The 27,689-nt window shown below is 39.0% G+C and overlaps 1 protein-coding gene across 15 annotated transcripts in view; it reads left to right on the top strand.

Annotated features, from left to right (window-relative positions):
* The window catches only part of F8 (coagulation factor VIII), a 141,694-nt gene that overhangs the window by 11,171 nt on the left and 102,834 nt on the right, over positions 1-27,689 (top strand). For 14 of the 15 annotated variants that reach the window (XR_011499947.1, XR_011499948.1, XR_011499951.1 and 11 more), the window contains exons 2-7: positions 6,038-6,159; positions 8,935-9,057; positions 14,552-14,764; positions 22,070-22,138; positions 24,342-24,458; positions 27,071-27,292. Coding sequence is in view for 10 of the 15 variants with exons in the window: in XM_070503318.1 (XP_070359419.1) it covers positions 6,038-6,159; positions 8,935-9,057; positions 14,552-14,764; positions 22,070-22,138; positions 24,342-24,458; positions 27,071-27,292 (866 nt within the window). In the remaining 5 variants the exon portion in view is untranslated. The remainder of the gene's footprint in view (positions 1-6,037; positions 6,160-8,934; positions 9,058-14,551; positions 14,765-22,069; positions 22,139-24,341; positions 24,459-27,070; positions 27,293-27,689) is intronic. The other variant, XM_070503319.1, reaches the window with a different exon arrangement.

Here is a 27,689-nt window from a genome sequence, read left to right as displayed (position 1 = left end):
GCAACACATTCCCTCAGTTTTTGTTTGTCTAAGAAAGTCTTTATTTCTCCTTCACTGTTGAAGGATAATTTTGCAGGGTACAGAATTCTGCATTGGTTGTTTTTTTCTCTCCACACTTTAAATATTTCAGTCCACTCTCTTCTTGCTTGCATGGTTTATGAGGAGAAGTTGGATGTAATTCTTTTCTTTGCTCCTCTTTAGGTAAGGTGTTTTTCCCTTTGTTTTTCCCTTGCTTTCTTTCAAGATTTTTTCTTTATATTTGATTTTCTGAAGTTTGAATATCATATACCTAGGAATAATTTTTTTGGCATTTATCCTGCTGGGTGTTCTCTGAGCTTCTTAGATCTGTGGTTTGGTGTCTGACATTAATTTGGGGGAAATCCTCAGTCATTATTGCTTCAAATATTGCTTCTGTTCCTTTCTTTCTTCTTTTGGTATTCCCATAATGTTTATGTTACACCTTTTGTGATTGTCCCACAACCCTTGGATATTCTATTCTGTTTTTTTCAGTCTCTTTCTTCTCTTTGCTTTTCAGTTTTAGGAATTTCTATTGTCATAGCCTCAAGGTCAGTGATTCTTTCCTTAGCCATGTCCAGTCTACTAATGAGCCTATTAAAGGCACTAATTTCCATTACAATGTTTTTGATCTTAGCATTTATTTTTTATTCTTTCTTAGAATTTCCATCTTTCTGCTTATGTTATCCATCTGTTCTTGCATGTTATCTACTATTTTCATTAAGATCTTTAGCATATTAATCATAGTTTTTAAAAATTTCTGATCTAATACTTCCAAAATACCTGCTATATCTGGCTTAAGTTCTGTTGCTTGTTCAGTCTCTTCAAACTGTGTTTTTTTGCCTCATAGTATGCCTTGTAATTTTTTGCTGAAAGGTGGACGTGATATACTCAGTAAAGGGAACTGTGGTAAATTAGGCCTTTAGTAATGTGGTGGTGAGGTGGGGGGGGGAGGGGAAGCATTCTATAGTCCCATAATTAGGTCTCAGTCTCTTGGTGAGCCTACGCCCCTGGACTGTAAACTTCACTGGTGTTTCTCAGTCTCCCCACTTAAGTGGCACAGGATGGCTAGAGGGGGCTGATGTTGGATATTTCCCTTCCCCTGGGTAGGTTAGGCTGTGATAAAAATCCCTGCATGTTAGGCCCTGGTAAAAGTTTCTCCTGAGGGCAGGCATTGTTAAAAAGAACAGAATGCTCTGGCATACTTCAAAATGGTTACTTTTCCCCTCCCCCGCTGAAAGCATGAAGAGATTTTTCTCTGATATTCACTGTGAAGACCTAGTAGAGCTCCTGGACTTCACCTCACAAAACGACAGGACCCCCTTGGAGTTTTTAACTCTCAGACTTTTCTGCACCAAATCTCCAGCAATTCATCAATTAAAGTTCAGGTTTTCCTACCCCAGCACTGGCTCCTGCAGACATTTCTGCTTGAAGGTTTCTGCTCTGGTAAGTTGTGATTCTCTGTATTCGCCTGTCTCCAATTTAGGAGGCAGTGGTTTGCCCTGTGACTTCCCTTCTCTGATGGATCTAAAAGGAGTGGTTGATTTTTCAGTTTGTTCAGCTTTTTACTTGTTGTTAAGATAAAGTGGTGACTTCTAAGCTCCTTACATGCTGGACTGGAAAACAGAAGTCCAATTGCCTGCTTTTTAAGTTATGTTGACTTTTAAAACATTAAAAATTCCTACCACCAATTCTTCTCAAAGTTTTCTAAAAAATTGGAGAGGAGAGATCACTCCCTAACTCATTATAAGGCCAGAAGTACCCTGATACCAAAGCCAGACAGAGACACTACAAGAAAACTGTAGACTAATATCCTTTATGAACATTGATGCAAAAATCCTCAATAAAATACTGACAAACTCAATCCAGCAGCATATGCAAAGGATTATACACCATGACCAAGTGAAATTTATTCCTAGAATGCAAGGATGGTTCAGTATACAAAAATCAATCAATACAATACACAACATTTGCAAAATAAAGGGAAAAGACATATGATCATCTCAATTGATACATAAAAAGTATTCGACAAAATTCCACACAATTTCATAATAAAAACACTCAACAAACTAGAAATGGAAGGAAATTACCTCAACATAATAAAAGCTATACATGAAAACCCCACAGCGAACATCACACTCAAATGGTAAAAGACTGAAAGCTTTTCCTCTAAGGTCAGGAACAAGGCAAGGATGCCCACTTTTCCCACTCTATTCAACATAGTGCTGGAAGTCCTAGCCAGAGCAGTTAGACAAGAAAAAGAAGCAAAAGTAATCCAAATTGGAAAGGAAGAAGCAAAATGATCTCTGTTTGCAGGTAATATGATCTTATATGTAGAAAACCCTAAAGATTCCACACAAAAAACGGTTAGAACTAATAAATTCAGCAAAGTAGCAGGATACAAGATCATCACACAAAAATGAGTTGCATTTCTGTGTGCTAAGAACGAACAATCCCAAAAGGAAATTAACAATTCCATTTACAATAGCATCAAACAGAAAAAAAATGCTTAGGAATTAACTTAATAAGGTGGTAAAAGACTTATACAATGAAAACTACACAACATAAATAAATGGAAACACATCCCATATTCATGGGTTGGAAGACTCAATAGTGTTAAGCTGTCAATACTACCCAGAGAGATCTATAGATTTAATAAATCCCTACCAAAATCCAAATGTTTTTGCCAAAACAGAAAAACTCATGCTAGAATTCATATGGAATCTCAAGGGATCCTGAATAGACAAAATAATCCTGAAAAAGTTGGAAGACACACTTTCTGATTTCAACCCTTACTACAGTCATCAAAACAGTGTGGTACTGGAATAAACACAGACCTATAGACCTATAGACCACTGGAGTAGAATAGAGAGTCTAGAAATAAACCCTCACATATATGGTCAAATGATTTTCCACAAGGGTTCCAAGACCATTCAATGGGGGAAAAGACAGTCTTTTCAACAATAGTGCTGGGAAGACTAGATATCTACATGCAAACAAATGAGATTGGATCTTTAACTTTTACCATATATAAAAATTAACTCAAAATAGATCAAAGGCCTAAATATAAGAACTAAAACTATAAAACTCTTAGAAGAAAACATAGGGCAAAACCTTCATGACATTGGATCTGGCAATGATTTCTTGGATATGACACCAAAGGCATAGGCAACAAAAGAAAAAAATAGAGAAGTTTCACTTAATGAAAAATAAAAATTTTGTGCGTCATAAGACACTATCAACATAATAAGAAAGGAACTCACAGAATGCAAGAAAATATTTACAAATCATATATCTGGTAAGGGATTAGCATTCAGAATATATGGAGAACTCCTTAAAACTCAACAAGAAAGCAGACAGGGGCTGGCTCCATGGTGTAGTGGTTAAGTCTGACGGGCTCTGCTTCAGTGACCTGGGTTCGTGGGTTTGGACTCTGGGCATGGACCTGCACCACTCATCAGCCATGCTGTGGCAGTGACCCACATATAAAGTGGAGGAAGACTGGCAAAGATGTTAGCTCAGGGCTAATCCTCCTAAATCAAAAAAAAAAAAAAAAAGAGGAAGATTGGCAACAGATGTTAGCTCAGGGCTAATCTTCCTCAGCAAAGAAAAAAAACGAAAGCCAACAACCTAATTCAAAAATGGGCAAAGGACTTGAAAAGACATTTCTCCAAAGAAGATATAGAAATGGCCAATAAGCACATGAAAAAATGCTCAATATCGCTTATTATTAGGAAAATGCAAATAAAAACTACAAAGAGATACCACCTCACACCCATTAGGATGGCTATTATAAAAAATAAAAACTCACAGAAAATAAGCATTAATGAGGATGTGGAGAAACTAAAACACCTGTGCACTGTTGGTGGGAATGTAAAATGGTACAGCTGCCGTGGAAAACAGTATGGTGGTTCCTCAAAAAATTTTTTTAAATTACCATATGATCCATCAATTCTGCTTCTGGGTATATACTCAAAATAATTGAAAGCAGGGTCTTGAAGAGATATTTGTACACCCATGTTCATAGCAGCATTATTCTTAATAACTAAAACATGGAAGTAAGTCCCCGAAGGTCACTGATTTTCCAATTTAGCAATTTTCACCATGTTTAGATTGCATTTTCCTTCTCTACCTCAGCATTCCCACTGAAGCCTTTATAAGAAAAAGCAAAATTTCTTATGGGAATGAGTTATTCTCTGGTGTGGCTGCTCCTGAAAGGAACACTGAGATTTTTGTTATTTCAGCATAGGATTGAGAAAGAAATAAGTAAGCAATAAATGACAGATGCCTTGTTATTGATTTCACATCCTGGTAATCCCAGGTATGGTGTGGCTTTCACTCCAAGCATGCTAATACCCACAATCAGAAGCTGCCTCTCCTTTCCCCCGCTTTATCCTCACTGTCGTTTGTAACAAGGGAGTATATGTCTTACTGGCTGATGTTTGGCGTTCCTTCTTCAGTGACTCCCCCCGCCCCATGCTGAGAATATCCACCATTTATTTGTGCTGTCCTTCATCTGTCACATCTCCTGCTTTTCCAAAGCCCCTGAAGGACAGCAAGACATAAGAAACAACACCCACTGCACATCTAATTATATATCTTTAAAAATCTCTCCTTTTCCATACTTATATCTAATGTGTGTTTTGTGATGACACAGTGGCACGTAGTATACGGTTTATAAGTGAATGGATATACATCTGTGGGGAGTGAATGCTCAAATTTTTTGGACTAATTGAGTGTTGGAGACCAGGATCTACACATTAAAGCTTTCTTCCTGGGCAGGAGCCTTGCTTTCTCCACATGAATCTTCATTACTCAAATGTCCATACCTTGTGCCTATGCTCCCCTGGATTGTTGGAACAATACCAATTGGTAAAATCTGGTGAGAGGTAAGGATTAGACATCCAGAATCATAAGCCAAGAAGAGAGGCACTCTGTGGCATATAGAAAACTGCAGAACTACTCCAGGGGGTACAAAAATGATCAGCACATGAAAACCAGTGGGTGGAAATAGTCACCTTCAACCACTTTGTATTTTCTACCAACTCACCGGGGGCCTTTTTCACTAGGATTCACATTGTCCTTTTGATTACTCAACTTAGACTGGGCCCCAAGATACAACCACCTTCACCTAAAAGAGTTTTAATAACTGAGGCAAAGAATATCACTTGGGTAACATTTATATAATTAATTATAAAATTTATGATTCAGTAACTGATCCATGAATAAAGGGATAATTTGGAGTATCTGACTGGAGACAAGAATGAGCATTAATGGAAGATTGACTCTAAATTACAGCTCCTGGCATCAGTAGATCTCAATATAGATAGTCTTCTTAGGAAGGTAATTTTCTCTGTGACATTCCTGGTGTCCCTAAGAAAGGAAGTATAATTTAAGGTACATACTGACAAATTTGAATACGAGGTACTTAGATGAAAGTTATAGTTTGTTTTAGAGATGAAACTGAATGATGTTGTAGTTATTGCTTTGGCAAAGGATTTTTGGCTGATGCAGTGCATGGGTAACAATTTTACAATTTAGCTTATCATATGGCACCTAATGTATCAGGTCACTTTTGAAAACAATGTTTTCGTTTGATAGATGTTAGGGATTGTCTTGGTCTGTACAGCGTGCTATAACAAAATAACATAAACTAGGCGGCTTATAAACAGACATTTATTTCTCACTGCTCTGGAGGCTGGAAGTCCAAGATGAAGTTTCCTGCAGATTTGGTGTCTGGTAAGGGCTCTCTTCCTGGTTCATAGATGGCCATCCTTTCATTGTAACTTCACATCATGGAAGAGGTGAGAGATCTTTCTGGGGTCTCTTTTATAAGGGAACTAGTCCCATTCATGAGGGCTCCGCACACATTCAGTCTATAGCAGGGATTCATATACAACTTCCAATTTGCCTTGTTAACAATAGAGGAGAGTAGGATGGAAGAATTACTTCCAGCTGCTTTTCAGAGTGAATTCAAAGAAAGGTCCACCAGAATGAATGACTTTTTCCTTTCTTCACACAGGTTTTCTCCTAGAGTGCCAAGATCTTTTCCATTCAACCCTTCAGTCATGTACAAAAAGACTGTGTTTGTAGAGTTCACAGATCATCTTTTCAACATTGCCAAGCCCAGGCCACCATGGATGGGTAATGTAAACCATATTACCTATTTATTATGAACCTGGGTATCTTATTTCCTAGCAAAGATTCCCCAGTCTTGGAGCTGCAATTGAAGAGGGCAACTGCCAAAGAGAATGTTCTCTTGGCCAGGCTTCCCTTACTACCATCTCTCAGGGAAATATACTGGCTGAATGTTGTCAATCTTTTTGTTTGTTCTCTAGATGTTAGAGTGCCCTAGGTCTTAGACCTGGGTTCATTTTATTTTCTCTCTACCTTCATCCCCTAGCTGATCTTATACAGTCTCATAGCTTTAAAATATCATCTATATGTCAGTAACTCCCAAGTTTATATCCTTAGTTCAGACTGCTTGCTTGGTATCTCCATTTAGATGTCAAATAAGCATGTAACAAGATGTTAGGATGAGACATTTCCTACCTTAGAATTATTGCTGAGAATTGTAGGTGACTGGTATCCCTAAATTCTAGAGATATCAGCCCACCTATTCAGGGCTTATTCAGGTAGTGGGCCCAAATTGGTTCTGCAACCCTTAGACCATCATGCACCTCCAGCCTGTATAAAAGAAGACTAGGAACTTATGAGGGAGTTTAAATCGAAGGATTTCTTTGGAAAGCATTTTTGGTGTTTTGTATGTCCTCTGCCCCACGTGGGGAGGGAGGCCTCCTTCTCAAGCTGTAGGGAAGGAGGCTTCAGGAGAACCAGTTAGAAGACTTGACATAGGACCTCTAGAGCTTGGGAGACAGACCAATGCCTGGTTTTTTATCTGGAAAAACTTTCAAGGCCAGAGTCTTGGGGGAACTTCCCCTGATGGCATAATAAGGAGAGTGGGCTACAGTGGAAGCTAACTGCACTGCCACTGTTTAGGTGTGAGGCCAGGAAGGTCGCAGGATAAGACATCTCAAGAAGACTCTGCCTGAGAGGTCTTCCTGGCAGAGCTAGGTGACCCCAAAAGAAAAGTGATTCTACTGCCAGAAGCAGAAACTGAGAGGAGAGATACAAGTGACAGCTGCAGAGGGCATATCCTATGCCAGAGGGAGGTGGAGTGGGTTGTCCCCATATTGGGAGGGAGAAAGTCTCAAAAGAACTCATATAAGAAAGAGCCAGAATTTTGGCATGTGCCACAACCAGGAGTTGCCAAAGCCATATTACCATTGCTCCTTCCAAGAAAGATCTTGTCATCATACCTATGGTTCCACCCCTGTCCTTTTCCCACTAGCTCCAACCTTAGAGGGTCCAGAGGCAGTAAGGTGAGTTGGGGAGGAGGATTAGGAAAGGAAGGTGAGAAAGCAGTGACTCTGCCAACCAAACAACCTTTTTGCATTATAGGTTTCTGAGCCTGTCAGAACTTAGCTGGAGGAGGGAGGGACCCTTAAATGCCAGGGGACATAAAAAATTTGATATTAGACTTCACTGGGCTTATTAGTATATAAAAATGATACTGTTAATATGTGAAGGCCTCTTGAAAAACTTGGAGATTGTTTAAAGTGCAAGAAAGGGAAATTCCACATAATACAATTAAAAACTGTGAAAAATAAAGCTATTTTATGTTTTCATCCCATTGAATCCAGTTCATTCAATAAACCACTTGTAGGCATCTTATACTTAATACATCTATAAGTTAGAAGTCTTGATTTTCCTCTTAATTTTCTGTGTCATGGCTTGACTACCATCCAGTCGCACAAACCAAAATCGGAGGAGTCATCCCTGGCTCCTCTCTCTCTTTTTTTTCTGTCTCCAACATCCAATCCATCAGCAAGTCCTGTTGACTCTTTCTCCTAAACAATTTCCAAGTCTGCTTACTTCTTGTAGATTTGAATTCACCCCAATTCCTGTGGCCTACAAAGTTCTACATGTTATGTTCCCTGCCTACCTCTATAACCTTACTTTCTATTACTCCTCCACTCATTCACTTTCTGTCAACCACATGTTACCCAACTATGCCAAGCTTATTCTTGTCTCGGGACTTTTGCATTTGTTCTATCTGCCTTGAATGCTCTTCCACTAGATCTTTGCAAATCATGCTTCTTTTTCGTTAGTCAGATCTCTGCTTAAATGCCATCTCCTTACAGAAGCCCTTCCTCACTACTATGTTTAAAATATCCTCCAAAAAAATCCTCTAGGGCCTGGCCTGGTGGCCGAGTGGCTAAAGTTCCTCATGCTTTGCTTTGGCAGCCTGGGTTCACAGATTCGGATCCTGGGTGTGGACCTACTCCACTCATCAGCCATGCTGTGGTGGTGTCCCACATACAAAATAGAGGAAGATTGGCACGAATGTTAGCTCAGGGCTAATCTTCCTCAAGCAAAAAATGAGGAGAATTGGCAATGGATGTTAGCTCAGGGTGAATCTTCCTCAAAAAAAAGAAAATCCTCTACCTCCCGTCTCAGCATTTTCTAGCACACCACCATCTTTTATAGCGTTTATAACAAACTGAAATTTTCTTATTTCTTTACATGCTTAATCTCCCTAGAATGTGATATCCATGATCTGTCTTGTTCACTACTCCATCTCCTGTGCCTAGGACAGTTCCTAGAATATAGTAGGAACTCAATTATTAGTTGAATGAATGAATGCATTGAATGAATTGCCAGAAATCTGTCCTCAGAACAACAATGAGGCTGAGCTGGTGATAGTAGTTTATGCGTTCATTCATTCAACTACTACTTTTTATTAATAATCACAGACGCATGATTCTCCACTGTGGCTTTGAACATCACTTCTGTAATAACAGGTTTTCTGGAGTGCTACCCTCAAAGTGACCTTTGGGGGACATGTCATTCTTTCAGGTCTACTGGGTCCTACTATCCGGGCTGAGGTTTATGATACAGTGGTGATTACACTTAAGAACATGGCTTCTCATCCTGTCAGTCTTCATGCTGTTGGTGTATCCTACTGGAAAGCTTCTGAAGGTGAGTCAAATGCCTTCCTATTGTCCTGTCAGCCTATGGATAGAAGAGTATTGAATACAAGGTCATGCAGCTAGTGAATGATAGAGTCAGGATTCAAACCTAGGCCCATTTCCTGAAGTCAAGAACATTGTCATTTTAGTCTAAGCCTCAAAGTTCTCCCTTGGGGAGCCAGGCCACAGAACCTAAAAATCCTACTTCATCTGCCTTCCTGTGCCCATAAAACTTCCTAGGGAGAGTCAAGCTTCATGGTATGGAGGTAAAATGGAATTCTCCTTCTTTTTCCTTAGATTCTGACTTTCCAGATATTTCCTCTCCCGTCCCTCACCCCAATTTCTAAATATGAATGCCACCATGTGATGAGAGCCAACTAGAAGAAGGACAAGCCAACTTCATTAAAACAACCAACCTGTTTGGCCACAGTCCCCACTTCAACTAGCTGCTCCTAAACCTTCACAATGCAGGAAGGAGTGAAGGGGGTGTCACAATTGATGATGATATTGTCCAGACCATGGCCTATATAGATCAAGAAGATTCAAGCAAATCGTTAATAAAGTATTGCGGCTCATACCCTATGTTTTAAAGCCTAACTGTGCTTACATATTGACTAATTTTTCATTCTGAAATCGGAAGGCCTTAATTTTCAGGGTTGTACTCATGAGGCCATGAGTTTGGGGAAGATGATAGGAGGGGGCAGGCAGTATAGAGGAAAAGTTATGCCAGGTTCTGACTGGAGACTGGCAGGCTACTTCTATGAGGCTTATCCACTTGGGAACTTCCAGAACAAATCTAGGGGCATTTTAGAGCAGTCAGTGTTCTCACAATTCTGCAGCTGTGGGCTAAGCATAGCGATGACTCTTTTGCGCCCTAAACCTGGTGAGGTCTGGGAAAATGAATTATCTAATCTCTCACACGTGCATCCACAGCGATTCTTCCCAGGAACAACACAGTGAGGTATTGACCTCATGTGTATGTGATTTATGGTCCTATTACGAAACTGTATGTTTATGATCCATAGGCTCCTGGCCTTCTTAGGCTAGAGTGGGGGCCCCAGGATGTCAGTTAAATCTGTGATGATGTTGAGTATCATTTCACATACATGTTGATCGTTCTGATATCCTTTCGTAAAGTATTTGATCAAGTGTTTAAGTGTTTATCCTGTTAAAAAAAATGTTTATCTTTTTCTTATTTATTTGTAGAGGTAATTTATATATTCTGAATACAAATCCTTGGATAGATATAAATATTTGCATACCTTCTTCCAGTCTGTGGCTTGAATGTTTACTCTATTAATAACTTTCTTGGTAAACAGAAGTTCTTAAAGTTAATGAAGCACAAAAAAATTGTCACATTTTTTCTTTTAGGTTAGAGCTTTGTATCCTGCTTTCCTTTAGAAGTTTTATTATTTTACCTTTCACATTTAGGTCTGTGATCCATGTCAAATTGATTTTTGTGTACAGTTTCCCCATAGCATTTTTAAGCAGCTTTATTGAGGTGTAACTTACATAACACAAAATCCACTCATTTAAATTAGTTTGATGACTTTTAATAAATTTAGACAGTTGTGCAGCCATCACCAAATCCAGCTTTAGAACTTCTGTCGCTTCACAAAGTTCTCTCTTTGCAGTTCAAGCCCCATTCCCACTCCCAGTCCCAGACAACCTCTGATCTGCCTTATCTCTCGATAGCTTTGCAAGCCTGTCATTTTTATATCCAACTCTAGTAAGTTGTACCACTGTTCAGCAAATAGTCATCCCCTCCCCGGGAGTAGGAGGAGTACATTTCCCCACCATATTGATGTTGGACTTGGCCATATGACTTGCATTGGCTAATAGAATCTAAAAACACATGATGTAAGCCAAGATAGATGGTTCATATGAAATATCTGTCAAAGGAGCCAGAATAGGAGTGAAAAGCAGGTCCAAGGAAATTTCAAGTTTGATCTTGAGCTGAAAATGGAAGCCCAGTGCTAGAGAAATGTTTCTAATTTCTTTTCTGGACAAGTTGGGTTCTGAGAGACCAACCCAGGCTGTAAGTAGGTCCACAAAATGAGGCTCTGAGTAGTAATGAGATGAGGTTGGCCAGGAGCTGCAAAACTTTGAGGGAGATCTGAAAGACAGCATGGGGGCATACAAGTCAAGGAGCATTGACCCAAAGCAGCTGAGCATAGATCAGGTAAAGGAAAAACAGCTGGAGGCACCAGAGAGCGGGGTGGAGTAGCCCCTGAAGCACAGCATTTGGCTTGTGGTAGAGCAGTTGTGCCCAGGGGTCACTGAGCTATGGCTCTCCAGGACTGAGACTAACAAAAATCCTTGGCATGGGGACTCAGATTGTGTGTCTTAACTCCTACTGGACACACAGGAATTTGGGATGTCTGAGCAGGCTAGCTTCTGGGGGCCTAGGCTAGGCCTGGGGCAAGTTTGACCCACCAGCTGCAGGGGGTTGAATAGAGGGTTATCTAAGACAGACAGTACAGCAGAGGCTGAGCAGAGAAAGGATGCAGGTACAAGGCCATAGACAGACACCAGGGGACACAAGCGGATTAGGGCTGGGGGTAGAAGGTGGAGACCAAAGAGACTCCCACAGCCTCTGGGGCTAGGTATTTGGATAAACTACCCAGCAGTTGTTACTCTTGGCTACTGAGAGCACATTGCTTCCTGAGACAGCTGTCAACTTCAAAACACCTGGTTGCTCATTTTCACAATGCCCTAGTATGGTGGTTTTAAAACATGGTAGCAGATGCCTTGACACTCCTTCCGTAGAAAACTGGAATCTGTATTTCTTCCCCTTTAATCTGTGTGGGCTTGTAACTGCTTTGACCAATAGCGTATGGCAGAAGTGATGCTATGTGACTTTTGAGGCTGAGTCATAAAAGAACGTGCTGCTTCTGTCTTGTCTGTGGGAACATCCACTCTTAGAGTCCTGAGATGCCATGGAGGAAGCCTTATGCCCCAAGGTCTTGATGCTTTGAGGAAGCTCAAGCCAAATACAAAGGCCATATGTAGCTGCGCTGGTTGACAGTCCCAGCTGAATCCAGTTTTCAAGTCGTCCAAAGCCCGGCTACTAGATCTATAAGTGAGAAAGCCTGCAGATGATTCTAGCCCTCAGCTGTTTGAGTCATGCCAGCTGATGCCCCAGACATCGTGGGGAAGTTTGTTATGCAGTCTTCTCAAGAGGAAGCCTTATGATTTTCTCCTTGACTTTTCTCTTCATTGTGTATCTCAAGCCCAAAAGCACTTGAGAAAGCTTTGACTGGCTCAAGGGATGATTACAAAATAACTTTCTTTCAGAAGTGGATTTCTGTTGATTCAGTACACTCCTTAGGATATCTTCCATGCAAAAGTCACATTGGAAGCAGACAGGCACACTCCCTGAACTCTCAAATATCCTAACAGGGTTGTTCCTCATATAATAGAAGATGAAAATTATACAAAACACATTCTGCCTAGAATATTTGCAGACGGCTGAAGTATAAGCTGAGATAAGTCTTAAATGGAGGCAAAGATCTTCCAAAGGAAATAAACATTAGTAGATATGTAAACATTAAGGGCTGTGCACAATGCTTTTTCCCAGGCACCACCTACTTCATTTGGTCTTCACAAATCACCTTTGTCTTTATTGAAGGATAGACCTTGTTACCAGCAACTTGAGAAGCCCCTGAAATTTCAAGTTCAAGCCTTCAATGTTCTGAGCATCACCTCCTATTTTTCCAGTTCTCATTCCCTTACTGCCCACTCCAACAATTCTTCCTTCTCATTGGGATCTACCATCCACTGAGCCTACAATTTTTTCTCCATTTACCTTGCCTCATAAGTCTTCACTTCCCTCCTGGCCCAGCTTAGATGCCCTGGCTCATCACAACCATGGCACCCTTGCATGCACTCACAAGTTCCTGGCCTCCTTGATTTCCACTCTATTCACTTGACTAAACAACTACCCTGGTTAAATGTGTTCATCTATTTTACTAGTAACCAAGAGAATGGCCATGGTTGAAATAAAAATCACACAACCACATGGAATTGTATCAACGAGTTCATAATACCTCACCTCAAGTGGTCCTTCAGCACTGCCCGGCCGTCCTACTGCTACATTTCTCTCAGTCTATTCACTGTCCCCCTCTCCAAGATGGCTCTAGTATTTTGCACATTCTTGGCCTCTCATCAAACCTCCCACACTCCTCTCCCAACCTTAGTATTAGGAAAAGGGGTATCTTTTTCCTAAAGAAATATTTTAAACAAAGAAAGGTGCAGGAAATAATATAGCAAACAAACATTTGCCATCACCCCACTTTGCCAAATCTTAACATTTTGCCATCTTTGCTTAATTTATTTTAAGAAATTAAACATTATAGATACAATTGAAGCCCCTTCTGTAGTCCTCTATGATCCCCTCCATCCCTATCCAAATGTATCCACTATCCAGAATTTAATACCAACCCACGATCATACAGACATGTGAACCACACACTCCATCCTCAGGTGCCAGCTCAGGTTTTTTAAAATGTCCATCTGGCTCTGCTAAGCATATGCGTTGGTCTCCTGTTGCTTCTAGATGAAGCTAACTGTCCCTAGTGCCTGCTGGAGGGGGTGCTCCTATACCCCAGAGAGGCTGACTTTACAGTGGAGACCACTCACCTGCACTTTGAAGATGGTCTTTGGCTGCTGAGAGTTTGTAGTAAAAATACGGACAGAGCAGGGGCATGCAGGTGTTTCTTGTGCTGCTCTGTTGGAGAAGTCCCTCTCTCAGATGTATATGTTATGGGATAAGATGGGGGTATAAATGAAGAGCACCCTGAATGCCTTGGGCTGCTCTGGGGTCCCAGAGACCATTATGAACCTGAGAAGCTATGTGAGTTGCTAGAAAAATGTTTCAGTGGAAGAATAAGTATTATGGTCAGTGCGCCTTTAAATATTTTCTACTTTTGTTCACTGAAATTACCCAGAAGCATTGAAACTTCATTAACAATGAACACATATAGTGTTCAATTTAGAATAAAGGTTTCAGGCTAATCCAGGGGTCAATTTTAGCACCACTAAGTATGGGACAGCCAGAAAATATCTGCTCCTGATGTGATCTGCCCCTTCAGAGAAGAATCAAGTTAAAAACGTTTTTAAAAAATCCCTGTACATCACCCGTCCCTGACCCTTACTAGTGCTTATTAAAGAGTCTGGGACAAAGTAGCAACCCAACGTATGTCTGTTGAGTTGAATTGACTTGAATTAGGTAAAAATATGTAATAATGGAAGCAATATTATTTGTTAGAATCTAGAAGTCTCAGTGAGAACCATTCAACCGCTGATGTTTGCACTAGTGGTCTAGAACTCCTCTGGAATATATGAGGCTTCTCCCCATTTATAGCTGCTGCTTCTTAGTTTTCCAAATTAAGCTGCAGAAAGGCTGTTTCTTGTGTAGAGTCTACTGGTGACAATAAACTTGATATGTTTTCTTGAGTGGTCAATGGACATAGAGAGGACAATTTTATCCCTTCTTGCTTTAGGTGCTGAATATGAAGATCAGACCAGCCAAAGCGAGAAAGAAGATGATAAAGTCATTCCTGGTGAAAGTTATACCTATGTCTGGCAGATCCTGAAAGAGAACGGTCCAATGGCCTCTGACCCTCCATGTCTCACCTACTCATATCTTTCTCATGTGGACTTGGTGAAAGACCTGAATTCGGGCCTCATTGGAGCCCTGCTGATTTGTAGAGAAGGTAAGTGTAAGAAAGGGTAAAAGTGAGTTGAAATAAGCAGGGAAGTACAAACGTCTGGATCTATTCGTGAAAAATAGCATTTGTGTTCTTTCATCTGAAAGAGGTTTCTTTTCCCTAGCATCAAGCCCATGGAAGGGAGAATAATCCAGTCTCTGAGCGGAATAGACGCCCATCCTATATAGCCACAATGCACTCTAATAGTCAAGAAAAGCCAAGTTCTGGAATTAGGTCTCTTTTCTCAAAACACTTCTACTTTCTACTTCAAATGTCCTATGGATTGTCTCAGTAGTGCCTTTTGTAAATGTTGTGTTAGGTTCCTTGAAAGCTCCATGGAGGGAAAGACATCCAAGTGTGTGACCAATGGTGGAAACACCAGTTCAGGAAGTTAGTTTGTCATCTGTAACCCAAAAGCATATAAAAATCTGAGAAAAGCAAGCATTTATTTATGTTTATAACTTGTTATTCTAAAAGTCATTTTAATTTTAACAAACCTGTTTTTAATTTATAGTTTAATAGTATAACTAAATTAGGGAAGTGAACTTTGCATAATTTATTTTAATCCTAATTTTTTAATGGGGAAATCAGCTTCACTGGACTTTTTTGTGTTCCAGTTATCTATTATTGCATATATCCACAATTTAGTGGCTTAAAACAACAACAACCATTTATAATTTCTCATGGGTTTTTTGGGTCTGTCATGGAATTTGGGAGTGTTTTGACTTCGGGGTCTGTCTCAGGGTTTCTTATGAGGTTGTAGTCAAATAGTGACTGGAGTTGAGATCATTCTGGAGGAAACTTTATTCACATGTCTGGTACCTAGGCTTGGAAGACTCAAAAAGCTGGAGCTCTCTCCACATGGTCCTTTCAGCATGGGAGCTACAGGGTCGCCAGCCTTTTGTTTTTTTCCTTTTAAATAGACTATTTTTTAGAGAAGTTTTAGGTTCACAGCAAAATTGAGCAGAAAGTATAGAGAATTCCCTAATACCACCTGTCCCCCCCGCTCAGCCTCTCCCACTATCAAATTCCTGCACCAGAGTTGTACATTTGTTACAATCAGTGAACTTACATTGACACATTGTCACCCAACGTCCATAGTTTACATTAGGATTCACTCTTGGTGTTGTACATTCTATGGGTTTGGTCAAATGTATAAAGCCACGTATCCACCATTACAGCATCATACAGAATAATTTCACTGCCTTAACAATCCTCCGTGCTCCGTTTATTAATCGTTCCCTCTCCTTCCTGCTGGCAACCACTGATTTTTTTATTGTCTCCATAATTTTGCCTTTTCCAGAATGTCATATAGTTGGAATCACACACTATGCAGCCTTTTCATATTGGCTTCTTTCACTTAGTCATATGCATTTAAGGTTCCTCCATGTCTTTTCATGGCTTGATAGCTTGCTTCTTTTTAGCACTAAATAATATTCTATTGTCTGGATGTACCGCAATTTATTTACCTATTCACCTACTGAAGGATGTCTTGGTTACTTCCAAGTTTTGACAATTATGAATAAACCTGCTATAAACATCCATGTGTGGTTTTTTATGTGGACATAGTTTTCAATTCTGGGTAAATACCAAGGAGTGCAATTGCTGGATCATATGGCAAGATTATGCCTAGTTTTGTAAGAAACCACCAAACTGCTTTCCAAAGAGGCTGTACCATTTTGCATTCCCACCAACAATGGATGAGAGTTCCTGTTGCTCCACATCCTCACTAGGATTTAGTGGTGTCAGTGTTTTGGATTTGGCCCATTCTCAAAGATGTGTAGTGATATCAAATTGTTTTAATTTGCATTTCCCTGATGACATATGATGTGGAGCATCTTTTCATAGGCTTATTTTGAATTTGTATATCTTCTTTGTTGAGGTGTCTGTTCAGGTCTTTTGCCCATTTTTTAATCAGATTGTTTGTTTTCTTACTGTTGAGTTTTAAGAGTTCTTTGTGCATTTTGGATAACAGTTCTTTATCAGATACATCTTTTGCAAATATTTTCTCCCAGTCTGTGGCTTTTCTTCTCTTTCTCCTCTGTGGCTTGTCTTCTCTTTCTCCTGAGTAGCCAGACCTCTTATATGGTGGCTCACGCTCAGTTTTTTTATATGATCTCTTTATTAACCTGACCTCAGAAGTCACACGTCATCACTTCCACCACATTCTATTTGTTAGAATGAGTCACTAAGGCCAGCCCATAGAAGAGGAGGGGAATTAGACTTTACCTTTTGATGGGAGGATAGGCAAAGAATATTTGAACGTGAACCACTGTACCCTTCCTGAATAATGATGATGTATACGATTCCAAAAAAATAAACCAAGAGGGGAGGAGGTAGAAGAAGAAGAAGAAGAAGACCAGAAGAATTTGTACTAGTTTCATTTGGAAGCATGATCTGTCATATACTGAGTTCAGTTTCATAGCCATAATTTATGACAAAGTGCTAAAACCACAGTTTGTTATTCGTGGGATGCAAAGGCTAATAAAATAATAAAATCATCAAAACGTGTTTATATAAAATATAAATAAATAAATTTAAAATCAAAAGAATTCTTTGACAGAGAATTGAATTAAAAAGTCAAGAGACATTCTAATTCTGGGTAAGATGGAGAAAACACATACCACCCTTTATCTCCCATTGAACTTAACTATAGAACCTTGACAAAATGCACAGCCCAACCATTAGAGAACTCTAAAAAGCAAATGAAACAGGCAGAGCAGGAAAAGGCATCAAAATTCAAAGTACCACCGAATTAGTGGAGAATTTAACTTTTTATTCCCCTCCAGTATTCCCCAACCTGGTAGAGGATCTAAACAGACCTTTCCCAAAAGATACGCAAATGGCCAACAAGTATATGAAAACGTGCTCAACATCACTAATAATCAGAGAAATGCAAACCAAAAAACCATAATGAGATATCAGTTCACACCTGTTAGGATGGATATTATCAAAAAGACAAGAGATAACAAGTGTTGGCAAGGATGTGGAGAAAAGGGAACCCTTGTGCACCGTTTGTGGGAATGTAAATTGGTATAGCCGCTATGGAAAACGGTATGGAGGTTCCTCAAAAAAACCAGACTAGAAATCCCACTTCTGGGTACATAGCCAAAAGAATTGAAATCAGGATCTCGAAGAGATATCTGCACTTCCATGTTCATTGCAGTACTATTCGCAATAGCCAAGACTTGGAAGCAATTCAAGTGTCTATTGACAGATGAATGGATTAAAAAGCTGTAATATATATATATATATATATATCACAATCACATGGATATATAGATAATAATATACATATAATAATAGAGTATTAATGGAATATTATTCAGCCTTAAAAAATGAAGGAAGTCCTGCTGTTTACAAAAACATGGGTAAATCTTGAGGGCATTATGCTTTAGTGAAATAAGTCAGTAGCAGAAAGACAAATACTTAATGATTTCACTTATATGAAGTATCTAAAATAGTCATAAAATAGTCTAAAATTCTCATAGAAACAGAGAATGGTTGTCAGGAGGTATGGTAGGGGAAATAATGAGTTGTTACTCAAAGGATATAAAGTTTCAGTTAAGCTAGATAAATTAGTTCTAGAGATCTGCTGTATATCATATTGCCTATAGTTAACGATACAGTATTATACACTTCAAAATTTGTTAAGAGGGTAGATCTCATTTAAGTGTGCTTAACCCCCCCCCCCCACACACACACTCACACACACACACCCCCCAAGAGACAAGGAAACTCTGGGAAGTGTTGGATATGTGTATTACCTTGATTTGGTGATGGTATCATAGGTGTTTTCATACGTCCAAACTCATCAAATTATACATGTTAAATATGTGCAGCTCTTTGTATATCAATTATATGTCAATAACGCTATTATAAAATAAATTATATTCTATGTACTATCAATGAATAACTGGAAACCAAAATTTAAGAAAGAATAATGTTTGCAATAGCTCAAAAAATTGAAAATTTAGATGTAATTCTAACAAAACATATATATTGTATGGTGAAAACAATCAAGAAGACCTAAATAAACAGAGAGACATACTGTGTCCATGAACCGTAAGATTCAACATAGCGATGATCTCAATTCTCCCCAATCTATAGATTTAATGTAACACCAATAAATATCCCAAGATTTTTTCTGTAGCTATAGACAAGCTCATTCTGAAATTTATAAGAAAAGGCAAAAGTACTAGATTAGCTAAAATGATTTTGAAAAAAAAGCATAAATTTTGGGGAATAATCCTCGATTTTACAATTTATTACAAAGCTGCAGCAATCATAACATGTATTGGTTAATGGAATAGACCCATAGACTATTGGAACAGAATATAGAGTCCAGAAAGATCCACACAAGTGTTCCCAATTGATTTGGTGTCAAAACAATTCAATGGAAGAAGGATAGTCTTTTCAACAAATGGTGTTGAACAATTGGACATCTATATGCAATGATCCTAAACTTTACTACTTATACAAAGATCAACTCAAAATGGACTGTAGGTCTAAATGTAATATGTAAAACCATAAAACTTTTAGGAAACATAGCAGAAAATCTTCATGACCTGGGGTTAGGAGAAGGGTTCTGAAAAGACACCAAATTAATAAATTTGAATTCATCAAAATTAACAACTTTTGCTTTATAAAAAAATACTGTTAAGAGAATGAAAAGACAAGCTACACACTGGGAGAAAATATTTGCCAATCACATATCTGGCCAGGGACTTATATCCATAATATATAACATGCTCTCAAATCTCAACAATAAGAAGCAACCCAATTTTTTAAATGGGCAAAAGATTTAAATAGATACTTCACCAAGGAAGATATACAAGTGGCAAATAAGTACATGAAAATATGCTCAATGTCATTGGCAACTAGAGAAATGCATCTTGAAATGCACAGTGAGATAGTGCTACATACTTATTAGAATAGCTAAAATAATAATTTAAAAATTGTCAAGTATGCTGGCGAGAATGCAGAGCAACAAGAAATCTCATACATTGTTGGTGGAGATTCATAATCATATAGCCACTCTGGAAAACAGTTTGGCAGTGTAATATTGTGATTTATAATAAGAAATATGTATGTGATCTTTGTCCAGCTCCTGGCAGAGCTCCTGAAATCCTTGGAATTTCCTAAACTGAGATTGATAAAGGTTTCTTTTGTTATGTTAATGAGGTGACTTTTGGAAGGCATTTGCCCACGGACCCAACCCTGTGATTAGAGGGCTGGAACTTTCAGTGCCATCCCCTGACCTCTGGAGAGGGGAGAGGGGCAAGGGGCTAGAGATTGAGTTCAATCACCAACGGTCAATGATTTAATCAATCGTGCCAATGTAATGAAGCCTCCATAAAAACCCAAAAGGACAGGCTTCAGAGAGCTTTCAGGCTGGTGAACACGAGGAGATTTTGAGAGAGTGTCCCACCCAGAGAGGGCATGGAATGTCCACGCCCTTTCCCCATGCCTTGCCCTATCCATCTCTTCCATCTGGCTGTTCCTCGGTTATATCCTTTTATAATAAACCTGTGATCTAGTGAGTAAAACGTTTCTCTGAGTTCCGTGAGCTGCTCTAACAAATTAATCAAACCCATGGAGGAGGTTTTGGGAACCTCCCATCTATAGCCAGTCGGTCAGAAGCATGGTGACAACCTGGGCTTGCAACTGGAGTCTGAAGTGGGGGGAGGGGGGAAGTCTTGTAGGACTGAGTCCTTAACCTGTGGGATATGATGCTATCTACAGGTGGATAGGGTCAGAACTGAGTTGAACTGTAGGACACCCAGCTGCTTTCCAAGAATTGCTTGGTGGTGGAGAAAAACTTGCACACACTGGAATTGGTGTCAGAGTTGTAGGCAGTTTCTCACAAAGGTAAATATACACTTGATTTCCATTCCTGGGTATTTACCCTAGACAAATGAAAGCATTCACACAAAAATCTGTACATGAATGTTCACAGCAGCTTTATTTGTAATAGCCGAGAACTGGAAACAACCTAAATGTCCTTCAACAAGTGAATGGTTAAGCAAACTGGTGAATCCATACCATGGAATACTACTCAGCAATAAAACAGAACAAAGTACTGATACATGCAACAAAATGGATGAATCTCAAAGACATTATACTGAGTAAAAAAGCCAGTCTCAACAGGTTATATATTGTATGATTCCGTTTATACGACATTTTCAAAAATACACATCTATAGTGATGGAGAACAGATCAGTGGTTGCCAAGGGTATGCTGATACATATGACTATATGTGTGTGTGTGTGTGTATATATATATATATATATATATATCTAAGACTATATTTGTGGGACTATAAGGAGATAGAAGGAGGGAGTTTTTGGGATGTTGGCACTGTTCTGTATCCTGATGGTGGTGGGTTCATGAATCTATACCTGTATTAAAATCCATAGCCATATACAAAAAAAGTAAAAGAAAAGTCAATTTCTCTATTTGATAATTTTAAAAATAAAATAAGAATTAAAATGTTTTCAGACAGCTTTAAGTGTATTTTAAATTTGTATGGGTGAGTTACTTTCTTCGTCCAATCTAATTTTTACTTTCCAAGCATCAAGGCTACAAGAGAGAGCAAAAGAGAACATCCTAAACAAAAGTATTCCTACTCAAAATAAGCCTACAAAGAGAACTTCCCAATCAAATGAAGACATACAATGCTAAGAAAGACAATCAACAAATTCAACAGTTAAAGAATGAAGCAAGCTCATTTGTAACATTAACAACTTTAAATATCAATATATATGGTGTTCATTTAAAGTGTGAGTATAGGTGTTTAATATGGACAGTTGTTATTTTGCTCATAACTTTTTGCTTATTTACAGTTGCAGAAGTAAAAAAAGTTAAAAGCATGATAGAAATTCTCTATATTAATTGCCTATATGCACATTTTTCATGAACAGTGTGTATGGTTTTTGTAGTTTTTTCTTTTTCTTTTATATTTGTTCTGAATACATACATATATATGAAATATGATTAAATGGGCTTATATTTTGTATGTCTTTTTAATTTCGAGTTTTTAGTAATTCATTTTTATTGTATTTTACAAAGAAGTGGTCTGCAGCAAATTTGAAATTAAAAAAAAAGTCCTTTACCCCAAATAGTTTTAGAAGCACTGGTATGGGAGATCTGACACCAAAGAAACAGTGTTGTGGTAAACAGGAGACCAAGAGACCAAGGACTACATTCGTGCCTACTCTCAAGTGGTTTATGAGGTAGTGTCTCCTCCTAGTGGCAATTTCCTACAATAGGGTTTTCAATGGAAGATAAATGCCCTCACTTCTTTTTCAGGGAGCCTGGCCAAAGAAAGGACACAGACCTTGCATGAATTTGTACTGCTTTTTGCTGTATTTGATGAAGGTTAGTGAGCTTCAATCTGAATTTTGTGCTCCTGAAATAAATCAAATATATTAATTTAATCTGGTACTTGAGAATGAGGGCTACCATTATAGAGGAAGTGATTATAGAAAGATCATAAACTACATTACTGTTTAGGAATGAAGGAGATGGGGATGAAATGAATTCCAAGAAAATGAGTTCGATTGGCAGCTATGAGGTTAGGAGATAGAGGAGCTGGGTAACAGGTTGGCCTCATTCCCCTCCTTAAAGCCATCAACAAAGAGTTTTTGCTCTACTTTATACGTATTTCCTCTTATCTTTTAAAAAAAAACTTTAATAAAAATTGTATACATTTAAGGTGTACAACATGGTGATTTGACATACATATCCATAGTGAAATGATTACTACAGTCAAGCTAATTAACATATCATCTCCTTGCATAGTTACCATTTTTGTGTGTGTGATGAGTGCGCCTGAAATCTAGTTTCTTAGCATATTTCCAGTGTTTAATACAGTATTATTAACTATAGTCATCATGCCTGTACAGTAGATCCCTGGAACTTATTCATCTTAAAACTGAAACTTTGTACCCTTTGACAAACATCTCCCCATTTCCCCCACCCCCTAGCCCTGGCAACTATGATTCTGCTCTCTGCTTCTGTGAGCATATCTTCTCTTATCTTCATCTCTTACTTCTTTCAAGTAAGTTTTAAGTGACTTTGACAAATTACTTAACCTCTCTGTGTCTCAGTTTCCTCACATTTAAAGTTGAAATAATAGTACTTTTTCAATGGGATAGTTGTGAGCATTAAGTGAGTGATTTCAATTAAGTAACTTAGACCACTACGTGGCACAGAATATGTCCTCAGTAGTGTTAGTACATTCTGCTTCCTCCTTCTAAGATAATCACTAGATAACCAACAAAAACATGATCATCTTCTCTCCCCTCTTACCTTCCTATACTGCCATCTTCTGAATTGAGGCCCCCATCATCTCTCTCCTGACTAGGCTCCCAGTCTTTTCATGTCTCCTGACACTCCATTGTCACTATAGCATCCAGAAGGAGCTTACTGAAATGCAAATCTGATCTTGTCACTCCAGCCTTTAAAATCCTTCAATTTTACCTCAAGGCAAAATACAAACTTCTTAACACAACAATGGATGCATGATCTAGTCCCTGATGACCTGTTCAGCCCCATCGTGCTCCTCTTCCTGCCTCACCATCCAGGCTCCAGCCAGAGTGAACACATTTTGTATTTCACCTAAACGTGCCATGCTTTTTCTTGCATCCAGACCTTTGCTTATGCTGCTTCCTCTTCCTGGAAAGCCTGTCTCCACCTTCACACCAAGTAAGTTTCTCCTTCTCCTTCCAGTCTGGGTTAAATGCCTCTTTATATATTTCCACAGCATCTTGACCTTCCTCCTTGGCACAGTAAATCATCACTTTCTGCTCTCTGCTCCCATAATACCCTGTTCTCATCTCTGTCACATCATTCTCCCCTCTGTCTATTCAAGCTCTAAGCACCCTGAAGGCAGAGGCTGTCTTCTTCTCTGTCATCAGTGCCTAGCACCCCATAGTGCTCAGTAAATATGTTTGGATGAATGAACAAATGAGTGGATAAACAGATAAATGAACTTATGAGAACAGCCCAAAGCCTAGGTGCTTCAGAAAGTTTCAGCATTAGCTGCCAGTCCTTAACACAAAGGGGCAACTTAAGGGAGCTGCTGTCCCATAATAATATTTACAGTTCTTTCGCTCTTACTAATTTCAGGGAGGAAATTGGGAAGCTTTCAGGTTCTTGGGTTTTCATTACTTACAAGCTAAATCAAGCAAGTAGGACAGGCACAGGGACTGGCAGCCCTTTCTGAGGATGATATTCATCTGCTTCCTCTGAAATGTCAGCTAATGAAATCCTTGTGGTGCAAACTAACCAGTATTCTCTCTTCTCCTAGCTATCATTTGTCATTATCCTTTCCCACCTACTGTCATGGACAAGTATATAGAGAGATAATCAGTTTGAGCAAGAAATGTCTGTCTTTTGGCAATTGTCTTCTCCCTCTCTCTTACTAACTTTGAGGGCAAGTCATCCATGCCTACAGTGTTGACAAAAATGCTTAAGGTATGAGCAGCCTTTGCCCCATGGGAGGAATGGAAAGAGAAATGGAGGGTCAGTCATGAGACAGACACTTAGCTGGCCCTATATTTGCCTCCTTTCTCCTCAGGGAAAAGTTGGCACTCAGAAACAAATGAGTCCTTGACACAGGCTATGGATCCTGCATCTGCTCAGGCCCAGCCTGAAATGCACACAGTCAACGGCTATGTAAACAGGTCTCTGCCAGGTATGTACACACCTGTTCAAGACCTCAGGGTCTTCTGCATTTACTACCAGAGCACTCTTCAGTTCTCCTCAGACAGCTCTGCACCCCAGAGGAAAGCCCACTGAATTCTGGCCTCTGGGGGTCTTAAAATGCAGTGGTAAATTCCTCTTCCAGTCACCTAAGAATGAATGTCTGCCCACATACACGGAGCTCACAGATTTCTCTTTCCTTTTGCTTAAATATAAGTGGGCAAGCAAGGATGCACAGATTTTTAAGGAAAGCCTGAAACAGAAAAGGAATATGCAAAGATAAGCAAAGAAAATAATAATCCCAGAAGGAAAAGAAATGCTTAGAACAGAAGAGAACTTGTCAAAAGCTCTAATTAGTATTTTTGTAAATATTCAGGAAGATACTGCATCAATAAAGTAATAATAGGATTCTATGAAAAAGAAACGATCAAAACAAGAATATGCTCACAAAAATTAGGAATACGATTGTCAAAATCATATTCTTCAATAGAAGGTAGGTAGGCTAGAGAAAACCTCCCCAAAAGTAAAACAAAAAGAGATTGAGATTTAAGACAGATTTTAAAAGTCAAAGAAATGATAGAAGAAATTATTAAAAATGAGAAGATTTGAGTCTTCCTATTAAAATTCTCAAGCAGGATAAATTAAAAAGAATCCCCACACAACATTATGATTGTGGAATTTCAGAAAACACAGAGAAGATATTTAAGCTTCCCCTGGGAGAAACAAGTCACATACAAAGGCATGAGAATTAGACTGGCAATATAATGGAGCAATACCTTAAAAGTTCTTTGCAGCCTAGAATTTATAGCCAAACTATGAATCAGCTTTGGGGGAAGAATGAAGACATTTTCAGAAATGGTAGCCCTTAGAAGACACTGAATATGTACTACAGTAAAACTAAAGAGGAAACCAAGAAAGAGGAGGTTGTAAAATTCAGAAACCCAAGAGAATAATGAAGGACGAGGAAGGATGTCTTCTTCTTAACTCTTTTCTGTACTGTCCAATAATTCTATAATGAATAAGCATGATTTCAGAATTAGAAAATAAATTAACTTTCAAAACATGCAAGTCCCTGCCCTCACATAGTTTATAGCATAATAGAGAGACAGGTAGTAATCAAATAATCATAATAATAAATACAAAATTATAAACCAAGAATTACTCTGAAGGAAAATTACATAGTTCTATGTAAGCACATAATAAAGGAGGCTGATCTAGGCTGGGAAATCAGAGAAGGCTTCCCTGAGGACGTGTCACTTAAATTGAGCTTTGAAACAAGATTAGGAGTAGGGAAATGAGGTGATGTCAGATGAGACTGGAGAAGTACCAAAGCTTGAACCATTCAGGGCTTTCTAGGCCTCAATGGAGAGTTTGGACTTGATTCTATATGGAATGGCAGCACTGAAGAGTTTTAGACCAGAGGATACTATAATCAGATCTGAAATTGCAAATATATTACACTAGTTTCCTTGTGGGTGAAAGGCTTGGAGGGGAATGTGACCAGATATGGGAAGACCTATAAAGAAGCTATTCCAATGGCTCAGACAAGAGATAATGGTAGCTACATCAGATTAATATGGTGGGGGTAGTAATGATGGTGAAAGACAGATATATTTGAAAGCTTCAGGAGCCAAAATAGGAAATAACTGTGACCTGGTAGTTAACATTGTGAGGTCTAAACATACAGCTGCTTGGCTTCAAATTTAAGCAAGTTAATTAACCTCTCTGGGCATCAGTTTCCTCTCCTGTAAGAGAGGGATGAGAATAATAGTTTCTACATCCATAGGCTTATTGTGAGGAGTGAATGAGTTAAAACTTGTAAAATACTTTGGACCGTGCTTGACACAAAACAAATACTCAGTAACTATTAGTGTTATTAATTATATTGCCATAATTGGTGTTAGACTGGATGTGAGAAGTGACAGTGGTGACAAGAATAACTCTCACTTGCATAACTGAATGCAGGATGGTGCCATTCACTGAAGTAAGGAACTCTGGAAGAGGATGAAGTGATGAAAACTGCAAATTTGGTTTTGGACATGTGGGTTTTATGAGATATCCAGGTGAAGATATTGAGAAGGTGATTGACTGTATGAGTCTGGATTTCTGGGAGAGGTCTGAAACATGAAACAGCATATGGATGATCATTAACACCATGAGAATGGATGATATTGTTCAGGGAGAAAATATTGATTAAAAACAGAATAAGGCCTAGGGTGGAGCCCTTTGGTGATCTATCATTTAATGGACAGGTAGAGAAGAAGGAGTCAGGAAAGGAGACAGAAGAAGGAGCAGCCTAAGCAATAGGGGAGCAAACCGCAGAAAGGTGTTGGCACAGAGGCCAAGGGAGGAGAGAATTTCAAGACAGAATGAATGGTCAACAGGTGCAGATGAAGACTGAAAAATATTGGATTTAGCAGCATGACAGTCATTGGTGACCTTGGCAAGAGCTGTTGGTTTGACAGTACCCCAGTGTTCTTGGAAAGTTTGATTCCAAGTCAAGATAAAATCTGTAAGGTCAATTTGTTCATCCTATCCTCGAAAGTATTTTCCATTTCGAATTTTCTATTTCTTGACCATAGCTGTCTTATTCCTACTTTACAGGTCTGATTGGATGTCACAAGAAATCAGTCTATTGGCATGTGATTGGAATGGGCACCACCCCGGAAGTGCATTCAATTTTCCTCGAAGGTCACACATTTCTTGTGAGGAACCATCGCCAGGCCTCCTTGGAGATCTCACCAATATCTTTCCTTACTGCTCAGACACTCCTGATGGACCTTGGCCAGTTTTTGCTGTTTTGTCAGATCTCTTCCCACCAACATGGTAATATCTGTTCATCTTAAAATGAGTATTATAAATATCCAGCTCTTCTTTTAATGAAATTTATTGTCTACTGTCCAGTATAGGATTATGTTATTAGACCTCAACTGAGATTTCCTAGTTGCCAGTATTTAAAGTAAAGCTCTTACTTGGAGTATTAAAGGGCTTGAGTATCAGTAGTATTGGTGAATTTTTAGTTAAATACCTGTGACAGAGGGAGGGGAGAAGGTTTAGGGATGAATGAGGTGGTGAAAGTGAGGAGGACAGTATATCCTTGGTTTCCCAGTCTGATTCCATTAATTAGGCTTCAATACTATGGAGAGAAGGGTTGCAGGCCATAGCTGACAAGATGTTTTATGAGGAATTAAGAGAAATGGGAAAAAACATCACTGCCTAGGTT

The sequence above is a fragment of the Equus asinus genome, chromosome X, assembly GCF_041296235.1.
Source record: "Equus asinus isolate D_3611 breed Donkey chromosome X, EquAss-T2T_v2, whole genome shotgun sequence".
Lineage (NCBI taxonomy): Eukaryota > Metazoa > Chordata > Mammalia > Perissodactyla > Equidae > Equus > Equus asinus.
The sequence above is the reverse complement of the archived record's forward strand: the minus strand, read 5'-3'. Positions and strand labels throughout refer to the sequence as shown.